The 14,141-nt window shown below is 41.9% G+C and overlaps 2 protein-coding genes across 2 annotated transcripts; one reads left to right on the top strand and one right to left on the bottom strand.

Moving 5' to 3' along the window:
- Positions 1–660: 660 nt before the first annotated feature.
- On the bottom strand, positions 661–1,056 carry LOC308434884 (small ribosomal subunit protein eS12-like; the record flags this gene model as incomplete). Its single annotated transcript, XM_080935344.1, has 1 exon — positions 661–1,056. One exon carries the CDS (start codon positions 1,054–1,056, stop codon positions 661–663), a length of 396 nt encoding a protein of 131 aa, XP_080791470.1.
- A 671-nt stretch (positions 1,057–1,727) lies between these two features.
- On the top strand, positions 1,728–13,229 carry ARL1 (ARF like GTPase 1). The gene is made up of 6 exons (XM_080934969.1): positions 1,728–1,897; positions 3,753–3,890; positions 5,957–6,038; positions 7,408–7,519; positions 11,150–11,328; positions 12,156–13,229. The coding sequence occupies exons 1-6, from the start codon at positions 1,894–1,896 to the stop codon at positions 12,184–12,186; spliced, it is 546 nt and encodes a 181-aa protein (XP_080791095.1). The 5' UTR covers positions 1,728–1,893; the 3' UTR covers positions 12,187–13,229.
- Positions 13,230–14,141: the final 912 nt, after the last annotated feature.

Raw genomic sequence — 14,141 nt, 5'->3', positions numbered from 1 at the left:
ACATACTTAACAATTGAATAACTAGCCAGCCTTAAGAAGGAAATCATTTCCTCTATAACATAAACTTAGCAGTCTTTCTGCTAAGTGAAATAAGCTTAACACAAAATCTCACATTTCCACCTAGGAGGGTGTTGGGAGATTTAATTCAGAGGTGGAATCGATGGAGGAAACTCAGAAGCAGAGAGCACTGTCAGGGGACGGAGCAGTGATGCAGATGCACTGGTGAAACGGTACAGATCCTTCTGCAGCAGGTTGAACAGATCCCTCAGATGTATAGTCACAGTATGATGACGATGTTTAATGACAATACACTATTTGAAAATTGCTAAATAGATCTTCAGTGTGCACAACATACAGGAAAATATATGAGGGTTTGCCTGTGTTTATAGTAATTCCTTTCATATATGTATATCACTGTGCAACGTACATATAATTTTGTCAGTTAAACCCTAATAATGCTAGACTAAATCTTATGCCATTTGCAAATTTCCAAAAAGATGATGAGCATTTTCATTATAAACAAGAATATAATAATGCAAAGTTTACTTTTGGAAGAAAACCTTCTAAAAGGTGCTATTATTTCCGGCGAAAATTCAAGAGTTTGAGATACTGTACTTTTCTGTTTTAGACACTTAAAAGAAAGTAAGCCAATTGTGTTGTTCATTTCTTGCATCTGAAGTACTTTTCAATGACATCTTTAGCCCGAGATTCTTGGCCATAGTCCTTAACCACCACACAGCTGCAACCTATCACTTTATGAGGTTTCCCCTTTCGATCAGTTTTGCAGAGGCCTACCCATTCCCCAAGTTTCTTGTCATCAATCTTAATTAGGTTGATTTGGTGCTCAGCACAAAGGGTTTCCACCAACTTGACGTACATAGGTTTATCACAGTCGGATGCAAACACACGGAGATGGGCTTGGCGCCTGCCTAAGGCTTTGGCAGCTTCGTGAATTCCTCGTGCTAGGCCGTCGTGGACTAGGGCGGTCTTCAGCACCTTTTGCAAAGCAGAACTGACTTCCATGATAACTCCAGCAGCAGTGCCTTCCTTGGCCATGGCGTGGGTTACAGGTGGATCCAACCTGGAGAGCACTCGAGCCTCTGAGCGGCTGCGCAGAAAAAGCGTTTCTAAGAATTTTAAATACGAAACCCTGTCACTATGTAACTTCCAGCTCAAGTCGCAGGAGGTAACCAGTTCCCAGTCCTGCGGAAGCGGAAAGGTGATCAAGTGGCCACCCAGAGAACAAAAAACTAGACACCTCGGGTACGTGGTGCCCGTGTTGGTGGCACAGAGTGAGCGCGGGTGAGCTTTCACGTTATTATTACGTAACCCTGGCTCCTCCTGTGGGAACGCATTTAGAGGAAAGTGGACCGCCTCCGCAGACTGCACCAGGATCTGCAAACACCGAGACGCAGCAACCTGCGCCAGCATACAGTCCCTTCGTTTCATCGACCTTTTATTTTTCCTTGGCCGATTCGCCACTATTTGATGTCAGAATTTAACATCAAAAAGCCAGATTTTAATATTATAGAAGGCATTACTGTCAAGAAAAGTGAATTCAGGACAATTCTGGTCTTTACATTTTTTTTTTTTTGGTTATAGTCGGGGCGTTCACTTCAGCTACGCTCAGAGCTCCAGGGATTTGCGTCGAAAGCGCCAACTCGGACGCCCAGACCGCCGTACCGGGCGCGCAGTCGCAGTGGCTTCTCGCTCCGGCTCCCGCCCCCGCTGAGTGGACGACGTGGAAGTTGCTGGCTGTCCGGGCTTGGAGGAGTCTGCTTCGGAACCGGAGTCCGGGAGCAGCGGAGGTGGCGGCGCCCAGGCTTAATTAGGAGTCGCTGCCAAGTCCCGGCCTGTCACTGAGGATCGGCGAGGGCGCGGCGGCGGTTCATTATGGGTGAGGAGCGTGGGCAGGGCGTCTGGCGGCCGAGAGGACCGGCCGGGCCGCGAGCAGATCTTCGCTACCACGGCTCTTCACCTGCAGTGTGACCCCATCTCCCGGCTGGGTCCCTTGCACCGCGGGGTCTGGACTGGTCCGGTCCCCGCATCCTCATCTCGGTTGGGTGGGCGGAACGGGGCGTCGGGTGACAGGTAGCTGCAGGTCATGGAGGTGTCTGCCCTTTCGTGAAGCTTGATGGCTTCTGTGTGGGTGTAGGGGGCTGCGTCAGTTTTAGAAATCCGAGGACAAGTGCTGTTTGTTGCTCCTTGCGCTGCTCCTGTCTGCTCGCCCGCTGGAGCTCGCTGTCCGTGGAGATCGTGGAGTTGGGTGGATTGTGAAGTGGGAGAGTACGGTGGGGCAGGGAGATTTTAAATGTCGATTCGCAGATTCGCACTTCTCCAGGTGAGGGAACCACGGTAGACGTTCGAGCGCACCCTACGGTGATGCTCCAGGAGTTGCAGATTCTTCCGTTTTTGTCAGTACTTACTCAGTTTTCTCAAAAGTGTATGGATCCGGAGCATTGTAATTCCGTTCGGTTCTCTATAACCCTTCGGCATTGTTTTTCCGGCTCTCAATGTGTAAACAACCGAAAAGACTTTGTCAAGTCACACCCATTCTTCGTGCTTACAGCTTGTTCTGTGTTTGTTTTTCTAGAGTAGGCAGCTTTAATTGTGCCGTTTTCTTCCAATTAGCAAAGTGTCATCTCTTCCTTTCTACTCCTCCCCCCCTTTTTCCGTGTGTGTGGTATGCCTACACGTGAGCGCTGTTGGAAGGTCAGCCTTGAGTATGCTAGGCAACGCCCTTCTGTTGAGCTGAGTGTAGGTAGCACCAGCTCTTTTAAAACTTTGAGATTGGATCTTACTAAGTTGAACTCAACTAACTCTGTAGCCAAAGGTGGCCTCAGACTCACAGTGCTCTTGCTTTAGCCTCCGGAGTAGTTGGGATTATTGGGCCACTAGTCAGAGGGCTTTGCCTTTTATTTTTAAAATTGTGTGTGTGTGTGTGTGTATTCAATGTATATTGCATGTTGAGCATACTCTCTTTCATAACCCCCACTTTTCCATTTTCTTAGTTTATATTGTGACTTTTTTTTCTTCCTTTAGTGACTTTTGAAGGCAGAGTATTCGTGCCACAAATACTTTTATATCTCAGGGTGCCTTGGGTACATAAAGGTTCCTGGAAATATTCCATAAGTGGTGAATTGTAGTCTTTCTGTCTAAAATGAGTTTCTCTGAACTAGAGGCAGGCAGATCTCTATGAGGCCAGCCTGGTGTACATACTGATTTCCAGGCCATCCAGGGCTACAAAGTAAAATACCCTATCTCAAGAAATACTCCCCTCAAATAATAATAAAGAAAACAACAACAGAGAGGTAGTTACGTGGGTTAGTGGAGAGTGCCCTAAAGGCTGTATGTCCTGCTGCAGGCTATATGTCCTGCTGCTGTACGGCCACCACTCAGTCACCCACAGCACTCCATTGTGCCACTTCTCTCCTACCTTACGGGTCAAGGGGAGACTGCACTAAGTCACGATGTCCTTATTCTATTGACTAGATATGAACTGTAGTCTTGAGGGCAGCGTCTACATCTCTGATGATGTTTTCTGTCTGGCCAACATTTCTCAGGACCTGGAAACTTGTTACCGTTTTGTTGTTGAGTAACATCTTTCACTGGAAGCAAAGAGTATCTACCTGTGCACTCAGGACAATGTTTTGCTATTTAATTAGGCGTATGGCTTTCAAAGGGCAAGGTTAAACGATTTGTGGACCTAATTTACACGGTGATAGCAAATACATTTTTTTTTTATCTTGTAGGTGGCTTTTTCTCAAGTATTTTTTCCAGTCTCTTTGGAACCAGGGAAATGAGGATTTTAATTTTGGGATTAGATGGTGCTGGAAAAACAACAATTTTGTACAGATTACAGGTTGGAGAAGTTGTTACTACTATTCCCAGTAAGTATTGGTTTGATACAACTTTTCATGTTTTCATCTAACACACAGCTCTCTGAATAAATGAGTCATATGATAGGGGTTTGTAAACTTCTAGTATGGAAATGATATTGACAATATATATTTTTTAATAAACTAAGAAGCATTTTGGTGCAATTTAAAATTCCTTTTCTGGGTACATAAACAGGCTTATAGCTGTAGTTGGCTTGAGTCACTAAATCTTTCCTGCTTAATGAAGATACTATCTATCTTCTGGCTTTGAGGAATAAACGAGGCATACAAATACTTGGCTAACTTGTATAATGTTGCATGTAGATGTTAAATCTGTATTGGTGCACAGGCACCTTGTCTGAGTATTTAGCTCTTGGATCACAGTGTGGTCTCTCCTAAGTGATTCTGTAGATCACGTTTACAAATGGGAATCTAGAAGCAGAGTTTCGAAGTGACCTGGAAAGCAAGAGGGAACCCCTGCGCTTTAACTCAACTCCACTGTGGCCTTGCTGCTCTTGCTGTCTTAGAGACTTACGTGCACATAGTCCTTCCTACTTTACTACTTGAGGATGGATACTCTTGGTATTTACACCTTTTCATGTGCTGTGCTAAATTTATAGAGATAAGAATTAATATATTTTAATTAAATTGAAAAATCCATAGAATTAGCTCAAGGTTTTAAATTGTGTGCTTTAAATTACTCCGTTGGATTTTCCCAGCTCATCTATTAAACCTTCTAGGGTTCTGTTTTTTGCTTTTAAGGAGGAAATGTTTAGATTTTGTAGCATCTGTTCTTTCTTTCTTTCTTTCTATTTATTTTATTTATATGAGTACACTATAGCTGTCTTCAGACACACCACAAGAGGGCATCAGATCTCATTATAGATGGTTGTGAGTCACCATGTGGTTGCTGGGTATTGAACTCGGGACCCCTGGAAGAGCAGTCAGTGCTCTAACCACTGATCCATCTCTCCAGCCCAACATCTGTTATTTCTTTTTGCAGTTTTCTTTGAATCTCTCTTCTGAGAATCGTCTTGACGTGGGAGCTTTTTGTGGCCTCTGCAATGCACAGTGCTACACCACATATGGACTGCAGGGTGGTCTTTGCACACAAGCAGTGTTCTTTCTGGTGATGCACATAAGCCTGTGCTTGTCCAGTTCTGAGCAAGACAGGAACTTGCTTTTTAGTTTGCTACATTTGTGTGGTTTTATTTTCAGTTGTGCATATTTACTTGCCAAATACATCATTTACCAACACATCATTAATGATAGGAAATAAAAATCAATTTGACTTTATTTATTTGTCTGTTTTATGAGACAGGTTTCTCTCTATAGCCCTAAATGTCCTGGAACTCACTCTGTAGGTCAGGCTGGCCGCCTCTGCCTCCCAAGCCCTGGGATTAAAGGCCTCGCACGACTTTTTTTTTTTTTTTTTTTTTAAGCTTAGGAAATAAGAGCAAACTTTGTACATGTCTGCAATAAGTGTTTTCAGCATTACTTTCCCCCTCATTTAGATTATATTTGAAAATAGTTTCTGGTTTCAGCTGCATGGTGTCATGGTACACTTAAGAAGGATGTTACAAGTGAGCTCTTGAGATGTCTGTCGATGATTTGTAAGGCTGCAGCCTGCAGAGAACATGGCTCTATTGAATTTATAGCCTAGTCTTTAATTATTCACTGTCTGTCAAAGCTCCAGCTTTTGAGTCTATAACTGTACTTCAAATAAGACTTTCTGAACACTTACCAGTACTCAGGGTAGTTTAATAGACTTCTGGGGCTGGGGAAATTGCTTAGTAGGTAGCAACTACCTACTACATGCAGGTGGTGGTGCATAATTATGACCCCGTCAGTGAGGAGGCAGACTGGCAGATGTCTGGGACTTGATAACCAGCCGGCCAGGCTGCCATTGAGAGAGTGATCGAGAGACAGAGACTGTGGGGGAGGGATGCTGTCTTAAGTGTTATATTAATCCAGCCCATAATGTGACTGAAAATTAGAAGCAGTTGCTAAAACTCAGTGGACATTGTGTAAAAGTAGAGTATGTTAGTACATATATGTTGATTTGGTTTCTCTTTCAGCTATTGGATTTAATGTAGAGACGGTGACATACAAAAATCTCAAATTCCAAGTTTGGGACTTAGGAGGACAGACCAGTATCAGGTACGGTATAAACATGAGGTCCTTTGGTAGTCTTTAACATTTACTGGCTCTGTTTAGCACTAACACTAAACCAAAATCTATCTCCTTCTGGAGATTAGATGTGAGTCATACTATTTAAAATGTGGTAGAATTTGAAACTACGTATCTTCCTTAGAGCATCCAGTGATTACAATCGAAGGAACTCAAAGTTTCAGATAATCACTTAAATGAAAATTCTCTCACGAGAAACCAGAAGGCTCAAAAACTGGCCCCTTGTTTGGGCTTTGTTATTTTCCCCTCTGAGAGACTGTTTGGCATCCATGTAAGTCCTTGTGGACTGATAGAAATGCAGGAGGCTCCTGAAATGTAGTACTTGGCAAATGTCAGTGGTAGGGGACCAGTTTAGGGTAGTGATAGGTTGCTGTTAAATATTGTTGCACACCTTTAACCCCAGCAATGGGAGGCAGAGGCAGGAGGAACCCTGAGTCAGAGGCCAGCCTGGTCTACAGAGGGAGTTCCTGGCCAGCCAGGATGAGACTTTCATAGAAGACAAAATAAGAGAGGGAGAGAGAAAGGGAGAAAGGGGGAGGGGGAGATTGATTAGTAACACAGTCACTAAATATTCTGTTGTTCAGCGACTCATTTTATTTGGTAAGTTACCTTTGAGATGATTGTTATTATGATTTTGGTTTTGGTTTTTGAGACAGGGATTCTCTGTGTAGCCCTGGTTATTCTGGAACTTGCTGTTTGGACCAGGCTGGCCTTAAAGTTTACAGAGATCAGCTTGCCTCTGCCTTCCAAGTGCTGGGATTATAGGTGCTCCACCACAACCCAGTTTGAGGTTATTTCTAATTGAATTCAATACTACTCCTGGTTGTCATCAGTGATTAAGGACGTAAAAAGTCACATTAAGATTTTCAGGCAGTGGTGGTACACACCTTAAATGTCATCACATGAGAGGCAGAGGCAGGAAGATCTGTGAGTTTGCGGCTGGCCTGGTTGATAGACTGAATTCCAGGACAAGGAGAGGTATACAGAGACGCTTGTCTTGGGAAGCAGAGCAAAACCAAAAAGAAAAAAAAAAATCCTGGTTAAAGACAGATAAATGAGTGATCAGGTCTGCAGGTAACTTTCCTATCAGTGTATTTAGTGGCTTTTGTAAATTATATTTGTATCTTCTTATCCGGAAGTTGAAAGCTCAAAACTGTAGTTTTAGGTCTGTAATTTAATATTCATCACTCTTCTATCAACCCAGTCCTCCTGCGTGTGATGCAGATGTAATTCTGTCAGAAACCATGACTCACGCAGGGCTGCCATGTCCCCCATCTCCCATGTAAATTGACATGTCAGGTGTTTTGCAAGGGATAATGTGTTTTTGACTTTTCTTTAGGCCATACTGGAGATGTTATTATTCAAACACAGATGCAGTCATCTACGTGGTTGACAGTTGTGACCGAGACCGAATTGGAATTTCCAAGTCAGAGTTAGTTGCCATGTTGGAGGTAAGCAGACAGTTACGTGTGGAGGAGCCAGAGGGATCACTTGTGTGTGCTGACTTTTTGTGTATATTATCATGTGCAATAATTAAAAACACTCAAGGATATTTTCCTCCATTCTTTTCCTTTTTATTTATTTATTTATTTTTTGTAGGATATATTTCTTAGGGGCTGGAGACATGGTTCAGTGGTTAACAACACTGACTGCTCTCTCAGCATACCTGGGTTCAGTTTCCATCCTGTATGGCAGCTGGCAGTGTACAGGTGACAACCGAGCGATCCGTTATTCCAGTCCCAGTGGGTCCGCAGACACACATGGTGCATAGAACATCCTTATAAAAAAGTAAACACATTAAAATACACACAGATACACAGAGACTTACATCTTTATTTGTATGATTGCTTTGTCTGTATTACATGTGTGTGCCATGCACATGCATGGTATCTGTGGTGGTCAGAAGAGCGTATCAGATCCACAGGGACTGGGTATAAATGATTGCAAGCCGTTGTGTAGGTACTAAGGGACTGAGCCTGGGTCCTCTGCAGGAGCCACAAGTACTCTTAATCATCGGGCTACTCTCCCTTAAGATTTAGTTTTGTTTATTTATTTGTGTGTGTGTGTTTGGCTATGCATATGGTTCTATACTACCTGTTGTCTGAAGAGACTGGAAGGGGTATTAATTATAGACGGCTGTAATCTACTGTGTGAGTTTGGGAATCAAATGTGGGACCAACCTTTGCATAAGCAGCAAGTGAACTTAACCAGAGCCATACCCATAGCCCAGTTCGAATGTGTGTGTGTGTGTGTGTGTGTGTGTGTGTGTGTGTGTGTGTCCGTCCGTGTGTCCGTGTGTCCATCCTCCATACCTTTTTCCTTCTGTTCTTTTTTAAAAGTACATATTACTTCCTATTGAAAATGCAATTGGAAAGATAGATTGAATAAAAAATCCAGCCCCCTAGCTTCTTGTAATCATTTCATGAGTCACAGAAAGTTCAGAGCTTTTAAATTAACTCAAGTCAAGTTAAACATCACTAGGTTTTGTGTGTGTGTGTGTGTGTGTGTGTGTGTGTGTATACACATTTGCACATGGAGGTCAGAGCATAGCTCTGTAGAGCTGGCTCTTTCCTAACTTTATGTAGGTTTCAAAGGTGTATCTGGGGGTTGCCAGGCTGATGAGACAACTTTACCCGCTGAGCTATCTTGCCGCCCCAATAATATGACTTTTAAAAGACTTATTTTTGTGTCTGTATGTTTGTGTCTTCATGTGTATGTATGTTGGTGCCTTCAGAGGCCAGAAGAGGGTGTCAGATACCCTTGGGCTGGAGTAGCAAGCAGTTGGGAGCCCCGTGCTATGGAGGCTGAGAATCAAACTTAGTCCTCTTCTGGTGTGTCTGAAGACAGCTATAGTGCACTTATATATAATACATAAATAAGAAGAAAAACCCAGGAACTAATCAATGAGGAAAGGTTTTATTATGTAGTCCTGGCCACCTTGAATTCACATAAATTCATCTGGCTCTGCCAATTAATTTTTAAAATGGATTTGGGGGTTGAATTTAGAGCCCTGTGTGCACTAAACAAGAGTTCTACCATTGAACTATATCTGTAGCTCAAGAACTGGATACATTTTATTTGCTGAGATCATTTATAATTTATTGTCTGGATAATCAAATTTAAAACATTCATTAAATGAAACACTAAAAAGTAATTATGCTTTGATTCATTTAATAACCACTTAATGGAATTTGCTCTGAAAAATTCCAACTTACCCAGTTATTTGATGCTTAAAGACTAGTTCTGGGCTACTTGGTACTTAGGTGTATTAGTCACTTTTTTATCTCTGTGATAGAACACTGTGACCAGGGCAACTTACAGAGAAGTTTACTGGGGCTTATGGTTCCGGAGGGTTAGAGTCGGGTGGAGTGAAGGCGTGAGAGCAGAAGTGGGACCAAGGACTCAGTCTCATGCTGCAAGCAGGGGCCATTTCTCCCAAAGCTAGCTCCCAGTGACTTTTCCCTTCTCCAGTTGGGCTACTCCTCCCAACCCTCCTCACACAGCGCTCCTGGGTCAGATACCTGAGACTAGGTGAGGGGACATTCTCATTCTAGAACACCACACTAGGTAAATGCTTTCTCAGCAGAGGGCTGTGGAATTTGTAATTTATTGAACTATCAACTTTGTAATGGCTTCAGAGTTGTAAGTTATAAAGTTAATAGTTTCAACCTGTGTTTAACTTTTTTACAATGTAGCATCATAGTTGATGGGTTTTTTAGATCAAATCAAAGTATAAAGATTTTTTTTCTTTGTTTTGTTGAGACAAGGTTTTTCTGTGTAGCCTATGGTGGTTTTTAATTCATAGAAGTAGTCCTGTTTCAGCCTCCCAAGTAATAGGACTTTTTTTTTTTTTTTTTAAAGATTTTATTTATTTATGTGTGTGAGTACACTGTTGCTGTCTTCAGACACACCAGAAGAGGGCATCAGATCCCATTACAGATGGTCGTGAGCCACCATGTGGTTGCTGGGAATTGAACTCAGGACCTCTGGAAGAGCAGACAGTGCTCTTAACTGCTGAGCCATCTCTCCAGCTTCCAGGATTTGACTTATAAACTCTTCCATAGGTGGGCCTGTGATTTCAGATGCATGCTTCTATTTGGGAGGCAGGAGGATCATGAGGTGAGGGCATCCTAGACTACATAGTTCAAAGACTTGTTCTAAACCCAGGTGGGATCGGCTCTGTAGAGCACTGAGGTAGCTTGTGATCCCTCACTGGTTAGAGCAAGCACTGGGTGTCAAAGTGTTAGGAGATAGCTTGTTTCCATCAACAGACACTTAGGTGAAATAGAGGGCTGGTGCCAGTTTGTATTGTTAAAACATAAACACAAAGGCAGTTTAGGTTTTGCCTTCTTTGTATGCACAAATTCTAAATGAAATAGCTAATGTATTAAAATGGAAATTAGCTATAGGATGAGTTAGGTACTTAAGATTTCTGGATTGGGGAAGCCTTTCTGAAATATTGGGAAGGGTTTACAAAAGGACAGATTTAATTATAATTAAACCCTTCAAATTCAGGTATGTTAAATATTCACAAATAAAACAGGAAATCAAGACTAGTGAAACTCATTGAGGGAGGATCAGCCGTTTTCCTTTGTGATAGGGTCTTGGTTTTAGCCTCTGCTGGTTGAACTTGCCACACACCCAGGCTAGTCTCAGACTTGATGCTTGCCTCAGCCTTCCAGTACAGGATTGCTATTGTTTTTCTTACTCTAGTGTTTTGAATGCTTCTGTCTTACTTAGCATGCATTAGGTGTCCACAGTGGCTTTGACATTGTTCTTGCCTGTCCATAAAGTCTCTCTGTGTGTACTTTTATCCTTACCTTATTCCACTTCCATTTCATCCGCTCCCTCCCTAGCCTCCCTTCCCCCTCCCTACTCCCCCCCATCCTGCCTCCCTTCCACTTTGTGTCTTTTTTCTTTTTCTTTTTTTTTTTTTTAATGACTCAATGAATTAGTTGTTTAGAGGAATATAGACACACAAACACATATTCTTCAACACAACTTCTTTATGGATACTTTTCCCCCAAACTCCAGGATGCAAATTAATGAAAGGAAATGAAATTGTTTTCCATTTTGTTTAGGAAGAAGAGCTGAGAAAAGCCATTTTAGTGGTGTTTGCAAATAAACAGGACATGGAACAGGCCATGACTCCCTCAGAAATGGCAAATGCTCTTGGGTTGCCTGCCCTGAAGGACCGGAAGTGGCAGATCTTTAAAACGTCGGCAACCAAAGGCACTGGCCTGGACGAGGCAATGGAATGGCAAGTATCGTGTTGGGAGGCAGCCGTGTGCGGGAAGCTTCCTGCAGGCAGGAGCTGGGCATCAGGACAGCCTGCTTCAGCCCGGCTGTATGACCAGTGTGCGCTGGCGCCCGGCCTACGATGCAGTGCTGATTTCTTGAGGATGACATTTAGATAGCAGCTGACTGGCAGCTCTTCTAGCCTTCCTCCCATTGTATTTATGTGTCTTCTAGCACACTTACATGACTACAGTTACTACGTAAGCCAGCTCTGCTTCATCTTCCCATCCAGTTCCGAGTCTAACAGAAATGAAGCTCAGGCATGCTTCAAGATTTGTGACAGGCCTGGTGGTACTGCATTCCAGCACTTGGGAAGATGATGCTGACAGTTACTGAGTCTGAGGCTAGCCTGGTCTATTTAGTAAGATGGAGGCCAGCTAAGGCTACATAGTGAAACTTCTGTAATCCCCTCCATTTTAAAAAAGGATTCTCAAGTATTATCTGTGATCTCACTACCTTACCTCGAAAATGAAGTTCAATGTCCTTGTCACAGACCAGGGACACAGTGCTTGCTGTCTTAGTTTATAATTGTTCAGTAGATGTACTGACTAGAGAATAGAGATGAGTTTTTACTTCTGAACTATGCATATGCACAGCCCAGTAGTAATAGATAGTAGTGTTTCTCTTCTAATCTGCATTAATCTTTATATTACATCAATTTTATATTACATTAACATAAGTATAGTATAAAGACTTTTAATCTACTCCATTGTGAAATTTATATTATCACCGTTCATGTTTTATAGTTAGAAGTTAGTTTTGTTCAACTGTTTCGCTTTCTTTCTCCAGGTTAGTGGAAACCCTGAAGAGCAGACAGTGAGTCCATTCACGTCAGTGCCTGTGAACCAAATGCTACATCACGTACTCATTGGAGCCAGTCAGATGTACTTCCCGTGACTGTTGGAAGTGTGTGATTCTAGCATATACAGACCTGACTTCAATATTTGTAATAAATATAAAACACAAGTATTTGGTGAGAGGGTTAGCTTGATTGAATCACCCAAATGGTTTATGTGATGTATAAAATATTTCTTCCTTGTTTTCTTGTGTTAAGGTATATATTCTATTTGTATGAAATTCTTACTCAGATACAGAATTCTATTAAAGAATGTATGCTCTTGGGGGGAAGCCCTCCTATTTTTAAATTAGTGGTTGCATCTTGTTTGTATGAACACTAATGTTTAGCTCAGACTCTTTCCCCCTTAAAATGACTTAAGGTGTTCCAAAGATTAGTCTTAGCAAAGTAGATTAGAAATACAGAGTTATATGATCTTCATTTGCTTAACTGACTAGTTTGTTTTGTTGGCTCACTTTACTGATTTACATTATTTTACAGCACTTAGAGTTGTCAGAAGAATTTTATGTATTGACCTGAATGAACTTTGTACAGGAACTCTGTAAGGAAGGTGGGGTTTTGCAATGTTGCTTTGCCAGGCCCTATACAGTGAAGTGGGGTAGGATTTAGTCAGGCTTGTGAGTCAGAAACTTGTGTCCTAAATCATACTGTATGTAGAAATGCCAACACTGGGAACATAGGCACCTAGGTGTGGTAGTCCACACCTGTAATCCTAGAACTCAGGAGACAGAGACAGGAAGACTAAGAATTCAGCTTTGTGGCGAGTCTGAGGCCAGCCTGGGCAGCTTGAGACTATGTCTCAAAACAAAACCAAGTAACAACCAACTAACCAACTAACCAAAAAAATTATGCTCAAGTCGTTATGGATATTTAAAGTAATGTTTATATAAACTATTGTCTATGCTAGTAAAATGATACAGAAGGATCCCAAATGGCTGTTTAATGAGTTCACAACACAATACAAAAACTTCACTTGAAAAGAAATAAAGCAATTTTCATAAGCACTAGTGAGATGTCTTTAGTGTCTTCTATTCGTTTACCTTTGTTAATGTGTTTACTGTCTTCGATTCATTTACTTTGGTATGAAATTGGCTAAAAATAAAAATCTTACTGGTTCTGTAGCAAAAATTAAATATTGCTAGTTTTAAAGATTAGGCATACTGTGTAGGCTTTAAGGTTGTCTTCCAAGTAATTTTCTGAACCCAATAATCCACAACATGCTTAACTATAGTGTGCAGTATGGTCCAAAGTGTTACTAACACTGTGGAGTTCTTTCAATAAGTTGGACAACTGGCATTCAAAAATTAGGCATTGGTAGAGATTTGGGCTCTAGCCTTCCCTGCCGTATTTTGGTTAAGTGAATGAATGTACTTGGCTCATATGGGATCTTTAAGCTCCAAGCTGGCCTCAAACTCCCAGTGATCCTTGTGTCTGGCTCCTGTAGTTCTGGGTAACCATCATAACCATCTTAGGATTAATAACCTTTTTTGTTCTTGCCTCTATTTTATACTTTAATTTCTTTGAAATCTTTTTAGGAACCCTCTTCATGAACAGTTATTCTCAGTACAACTATCAAAACAAAATGAATACCTTTTTGATGGGCAAAGGCTTTTGTTTTTTACATGAATATATATCTATATTTGGGCATTTCATTTCATGGGAATATATTCAAACGTGGAGCCAGTAGTAGTGGCTCAATATGGGACTATTTGGTATGGGAGGATGAGGATCAATATCTTATAACCAGCACCCGTGTAAAAAGCCAGCCACACCTTCCAGCCCAGTGCTGGGGCTGGGGCCAGATTCCTGTCTCAAAGTAAGGCGGAACACAAGTCCACACCTCATGCAAAAAATATAAAAAAATATAAAGTTGGCATAGGATATATATGTCAGGTAGGCAAGTGACACTGCAGTTCATA

The sequence above is a fragment of the Micromys minutus genome, assembly GCF_963924665.1.
Source record: "Micromys minutus genome assembly, chromosome: 22".
Classification (NCBI taxonomy): Eukaryota; Metazoa; Chordata; class Mammalia; order Rodentia; family Muridae; genus Micromys; species Micromys minutus.
The sequence above is the reverse complement of the archived record's forward strand: the minus strand, read 5'-3'. Positions and strand labels throughout refer to the sequence as shown.